At 45.2% G+C, this 6,678-nt stretch overlaps 1 protein-coding gene across 1 annotated transcript; it reads right to left on the reverse strand.

Moving 5' to 3' along the window:
* Positions 1 to 1,377: 1,377 nt before the first annotated feature.
* Positions 1,378 to 5,923, reverse strand: LOC104456146 (CBL-interacting serine/threonine-protein kinase 4). The gene is given in 4 exon segments (XM_010070883.3): positions 1,378 to 1,724; positions 2,804 to 2,988; positions 3,655 to 5,234; positions 5,237 to 5,923. Coding segments are annotated over 2 exon segments (1,422 nt in total). The 5' UTR covers positions 5,880 to 5,923; the 3' UTR covers positions 1,378 to 1,724; positions 2,804 to 2,988; positions 3,655 to 4,455.
* Positions 5,924 to 6,678: the final 755 nt, after the last annotated feature.

Consider the following 6,678-nt stretch of genomic DNA (forward strand, 5'->3'; position numbering starts at 1 on the left):
AAGCATAAATCAGCACCACCACCTACGTAGAAGCTTGCACTAGCGGCACATCTGGTGTTGTCTTTTAACAACCAGCAGCACCAACATAAAAGCCAGCATCGGCAGTCCCATGACAAACTTGCACAAGCAGCACAAGAACAAGCCAGCCAAAGAAAGACAAAAAATGGGTACCAACAAAAGAATAGACAAAAACAAGCAAGACCAATTGGTTCATGCAAGCACAAAACTATACCGACTGGTGCAAGTATAAACCAATACATATAAGTGCTGGTGAAGTGTTGTGCTTCCATCACCTGCAAAAAAAAGTGCAGTACAAGCACAAAACTGCACCTTGCCAGCACAAACAAGCACAATCCAATACATCACAGCCAAAAGCCAGACAAAAAATGGAACTGGCAAAAGCATAGACAAAATAAACACCGTTGCCATTGACATTAAATTGCTCCTTTACATTTAGTTGATCTGAGTAACAAAGCAAACACGTCCAGCTTCCCCTCTTACCAAACAATATCAACCCAAAACATGTGCAGCTTCCCCTTCCATCAAACAATATCAACCTAACATCTCAAAATCAGTTAATATCAACACCCATTAGTCAAGGTTCTTCTTTCGTCTTTGGACCTGTCACTTCCATCGTTTTTTTTTTTTTTTTTTTTGGAGTATCATTTGATTCATTTTTACTAGTATCATTAGTCAAGGTTCCGCTTTTGTCTTCTTTTAGGTGCAGCCCTTGACTCTTCATTATCGCGCGATTCCTCCTCTAGCACAATCATCCCACGGCTGCACCAAGAGCCCCAAAATTTACTTCCAATCCCCAATTTTGCCCTTCGAGCCCTAATTTTTCCCTCCAATTGAGCGACTCAAAGAGGATGATGAACCCAAGTGAGTGAGAGAAATAGAGACGGTGAGCGACAAAGACGGCAAGAGAGCAATAGTGACAGGAAGAGTGATCCGACGGTTAGCCAGTGTTGAAGATAATTGAGCTAACAATGATAGGGAGAGTGGTGCAATGTCATTCTCCCCATACGTGTTGTGACGTCGTTTTACTTCATGGAACCACATAGGATTGTGCAATATCGTTTAATTTGTCCACATGGATTGATTTTTTTACTTAAAAACTGCCACATCATATTAAACTTTAATTATTAATAACACGTGCTTATTTTGATTGGAACTTCTCGCCGGGGCATTTAAATGATCATTTTTTCTCTGGTTTAACACTTAAGTAAGCTGAAAAAAACTTTTGGCACTAAAGTGAATGCCGTATAGAACTTTTGATACTTCCAGTGTCTTTCTTCCAATCCTCTATGTATATTTCTAATTTTCATAGCATAATGTACTGTATATGTAAAGTGACCAATGGGGGATAAGTTGTAGTCACTTGAAAGCTTGGAGAAACTGCATTGAAATGATAATAGGTAGATCATTTTACCATTATGGTTCTGCCCATTTTCTTAACAAGAATTTATCTGCGCATTGTGCAGGATCATATTATCTATTTTGTGGGAGCTATTTTTAAGGAGATCTATATCAAAATGTTATGTTCCCATTACGAGGCTCATATCTCAAACTACTTAAAAATGGTTATAGTCGAGAAATAATCAACGTATAAGAAGATTACCTTGCAGAAATAGCATAAGCTACTTAAGAATTAAGATTCTCCACCAAATGAAATCAGTTTTGTCTCCAGTTCTTTCCCGTTCTTTGGCCCAAATCCGTTGTTCCTGCATAAAAACAGAGGGCGATCCGAAGGTTCCCGAAAAACTCAGTCAGCAAATATCAATGACAGGAAAAAGATAAAAATTGATGTGCAACAGCATTTCCATTGTCCAAGTAGCATAAATGATTCCTTTGATCATCGCATGTCGCTCTATCAATCAGAGTACATTATGTAAACTGCAGGTACCGACTTGTACATATAAAATACAAAAGATTTGGGCTCCATCTAGTATGTCTTTTCATTGGCCTCTGTTTCCCATGTCAAAGAAAGTGTAACAGTCTTGAAAGAAAAAAAAAATAGTCTAGGTTATTGTAAAACTTGCTCTTCAGAAATGACCTCTTCGATCTATAGGCAACGAGATGTGCACGTAATTTCTTAGGCATTTTCCTATCATGGGTTACCCTTCTATTATATAGTTTTTCGCCTTATTGCACAGAGTTTCACAGAACATTACTTTCTTTTTATGTAGTGAGCAGCACAATTAGGGCGATTAATGAATTAGAGGATTTTTCTATGTGCTGCGAGGATATTTCCAAGTGGCGAGTATCTTGTATGTTGCCATGAGCGTATTTTTGGAGCACAACTTCCCTAGTTTCTTGCAAAGTAGAGCCATCCGATTGCTGGGGTCTGGGTTATTATCCATTCCTAGATTAGTGCAGAAGGAGTAAATGCAAAAGGAAAAGGAAGAGGACAGAGTAGAAGAAAAAAAAGAAACAGGATAGCTGAAGAAGAGAGGGTTGAATGATGTTTAAAAAGCTGGCGTTCCTAGACAGCCACCACTGGAGACCAAGGTAGAGAGATTTTTTAACAATTCTGTACAATATCTGGTTTAACCTCAATCCAGACAAAATCGAATTGTATCTAGCTGCTTATGATGAGCACGTTGCTGCTTTGTATCAACTGAGGGGGTTTATGAAAGGCAGTCTAAGTGCGAGATATCTAGGACTGTCTCTGATTTCTAGCAGGTTGTCAGACAAGGAGAGCAAACCTTTAATTCTTAGGATTACTTCAAGAATGGAAAGCTGGAGATCAAAGCACGAGTCATGCAGGAAGATGGCAATTGAAAGAATCTGTGAAATCTACCTTGGTTTAACTACTGCTGCCAGAAGATTGTCAAAGCAATAGAAAGCAAGTGCTCCGCAGAGTCTCATTGGATGATGTTTGTTCTCCAAAGCGTGAGGGAGGTTTGGGATTGAGGAATCCCACAAGCTCTGCAACTCTGCTTGCACCCTGAAGAAGTTTGTGGAGTCTGTTGCTTCAATTTGGATCTATAGAGCAGAAGAGAGAGTAAGTACTCTGTTCCTGTTTGTTGTCCTTTAAATTGCTTGACACTGATTCATTCCTCATAGTTCAGATTGAGGTGGACTCTGACTAGTTGAATGATCGAGCGACAAACATGTATGCACGAGATTCAAAATCAACAGAAAGTGACATGTCTACCTTCAATTGGCAGCGTAAGATGAGAGAGATGTTCTTCCATTGCTCATTTTCTTCCACAGAGATGATCAGAATTGGTATATTGGTTAATGCATACTAAGAAGAGAGAACGGTAGAATTTTTTGATAAGATAATTACGTCTATGTATGCTAAAAAATTACCTCACTACAAGGAGTTATTTATATTCAATATTTGTTTTGTTTTCCAATCCCATCTTACATATGAAATAACGATTAATATTCCATATAATTTATGTTGCCATTTAATGCAATTTAACTACCTGCATTTAGGAACCTTTATTTCAGATATACTATGCAGAAATGCTTAAAGTATATGGTTTCCAAGTCTTCCTTTTCAACTCATAATGCAATTTATTCGATTAGTGAAGATGTTGAAAAATTATTTGAATTTAGTCGAGTTATACTTGCTCTCTGTGATTCACCACCAAGCATGATTCCAAGACTTAATGTGAACATCAGTGTTTCCACTTTATTTACCTTTCAACTTGTTAATGGAGCCCACAGAAGCACAAAGAAACTTCTGTGGACCCACCAGTAGTTAAACCTCGACTTCTTGAGCCATGGGGGGCTCCTCCTTGTACTTTCGAAATTCGAGTTTCCTTTCCGGTCATAAAAGTCTTCCAAGGCGGCGATAGTCTTAACCAAACAACCCGGTATACCTACCTTCACCATTTTAAGGGGCAGGCCAAACATCCTTGTGGTGTCATGTCATGGAAGCCAAATACATCTCATCTAACAACCCAATAGAAGCTAACTTCACATCCGAGCTATTTGTCTTGGAAATCCACTTTAGTCACACTAAAAGGAGCCAAATTTATCTCATCTAACAACCCAATAGAAGCTAACTTCACATCCGAGCCATCTGTTTTGGAAATCCATCTTAGCCACGCTTGAAGGAATAGCTCCAGTTACCGGTGACGTCTAGTTAGGGCCATGCTCTATCATTTGCTTTTAGACGCAAATGGTGGGCATGCAATGAAGGATGAGAAGTTGCACATTCAAGTGTGTTCATAATTCCTGAATTGCTCCTCAGAAACCAAGGATTTTACCATCAGGAAACCATGAAACCGGGATATGCTCATCATACTAATAGATTGAAATCTACAACAAAAATCTTTAATCATGAACGAATTGTCACCACCCTATATACAAAAATTAACTCCCCCACTCTCTCCTCAAGATTAGTCCATCCCACCCCCAAAAAATTTCCTAAATGTTTTCATCACTTCCCAAGGTTCCATGAACTTCCACCCTGTGCTGGCGGCGGCGGCGCCGCCTTCAAACCCCGTCGTGGTGCCACGAGAGCACGATCTCCTCCAGCCCCGCCTTCCAATCCCCCCACTGAACCTCCTCGAGGCTCACTCCGCCGTTCCCGACCGTCCTCACCTCCACCATCAACAGCGACTCCGCGATCTCCGACACCTCCACCGTCAGGACCGACCCGACCCCCTTCCCTAATCCTATGCTCCCCGCCTTCCTCCTCTCCACGCTAAACCCTAATTTGCTCCCGACGTCCTGGACCTTCTCCGCGATCGCCTCCACCGACGCCTTGGACGTGAACCGCTTCCCCTTCGCACCGGTCGTCGCCTCGAACAGCCCCGACAGGTCCAGCCCCGAGGACAGCGAGATTATGTCGAAGGCGTTCATCGTCCCGACCGCGTGGTGCTTGCCATCAGGCATATCGGGTTCGGCGGTCGGGGTTTGATCGGACCGGGGCTTCGCGTTCAATGATTTCTTGAACCAGGAAGTCTTCACGAGATCCTCGAGGCTCATTCTTGATTTGGGGTTCGGATCGAGAAGCTGGTAGATTATGTATCTCGCGGGCTTGGAGATCCAATCGGGGAAATTGTAGTCCCTCGTGTGGATTCTCTTGTACAGGGCGACGAGGTTGTGGTCGTCGAACGGCATGGAGCCGGCGAGGAGGACGAAGAGGATGACCCCGCAGGACCAGGCGTCGGCCTTGGCGCCGTCGTAGCCGCGGCGGGAGACCACCTCCGGGGCGGTGTACGCCGGGGTCCCGCAGGCCGTGTGGAGGAGCCCGTCGCGGAGCTGCTCGGGAGCGCCGAGAGGCCGAAGTCGGAGACCTTGAGCGCGCCGGCGGCGTCGAGCAGCAGGTTCTGGGGCTTGATGTCGCGGTGGACGACGCCGCTCCGGTGGCAGAAGCGGAGGGCGGAGACGAGCTGCTGGAAGTAGCGGCGGGCCACGGGCTCGGTGAGGCGGCCGCGGCGGACGATCTTGGAGAAGAGCTCGCCGCCGGTGGCGAGCTCCATGACGAGGTAGATCTTGGTCCGCGTGGCCATCACCTCGTGGATCTTGAGTATGTTGGGGTGGGAGTGGAGCCGCCGCATCGCCGCCACCTCCCGGAGTATCTGCGGCTCCATGGCGGACGTCACGGGCTTCGTCTTGTCGATGATCTTGATGGCCACCGGGGCGCCGTCGGCGAGCGACGTGGCCCGGTACACCTTCGCGAAGCTGCCCCGCCCAAGGAGCTGCCCCATCTGGTACTTCCCCAGGAGGGCCGCGCCCGAGTCCTGGCGGCCCAGCTGGAGCTTCGGCCCCACGCCTGCCGCGGCGCCGGTGGCCGGAGGAAGAGGAGGAGGAGTAGGGGCCGCCGGTCCTTGCTTTCCCGGAAACTGGGAGCCGCCGAGATCGGCGGCGCCGGCCGGAGGAGGAGGAGGAGGAGGAGGAGGCGACCCTTCCATGGAACTGTGCGTCGTATGTACAGGGGAGGAGTGGCTGACGGGGGGTGGAGGGTTCCGCACGAGCTTCTGACATATTTATACGAGTCTTCGGAAGGAACGAGGAAGGACCGGTCGGGTGAAGTTACGAAAGTGCCCTCCCGGAGGGGCTTTCCCTTATCGTTTGGTTGTCAATTAGGGAAGGACAAGCTGGCTTTGGTTAGCCCGGTACCTTGATGAGGTAGTGTTGACTCGGCGTAGCGATCCAATCCCCTTCTTTCTTTTTTAAGAATAAAAAGAAGACACGAAATTAATTGATTGGTTTTTACTCTTTCAAACCTCTTTTTGACTGCGCAAAATTGTAAATAGAATAAAATAATATCCAGGCATATTCGTCGTCTTGATTACGTGCAATTAATGGCCTGCCTTCCTCGTTGGCTCGAGCCGTTTGGGGGGCTTTGACTGTTTTCGAGAACAGAAAGGAAGAACAAAGGAAACGCATTTACAAAAAGAAAAATCCCTTTTTCTCTTGCGTGCTTTCAAATTGGATCTCGATTAGAAATCAAGCTGGCAAAGATAATCAAAACCAAATTATTCTGAAGCCCCCATCATCATCCGCATTTGATACAGTAATTTGTCTTATGTAAATTATTGAGGGTATTAGGAAAAATGCAATGAACCCTTTTGAAAAGCTTTCCCATTTATCAAGATTTGTTGGTGATTTTGCGAAGGCGATTTAATTAATTTACTGCGATTATGGTTCAACAAGTAAGATCTGCGCTAATTGCATTTCTGATTCCATAAATAAATGATCCTTTCTTTT

The sequence above is a fragment of the Eucalyptus grandis genome, chromosome 8, assembly GCF_016545825.1.
Source record: "Eucalyptus grandis isolate ANBG69807.140 chromosome 8, ASM1654582v1, whole genome shotgun sequence".
Classification (NCBI taxonomy): Eukaryota; Viridiplantae; Streptophyta; class Magnoliopsida; order Myrtales; family Myrtaceae; genus Eucalyptus; species Eucalyptus grandis.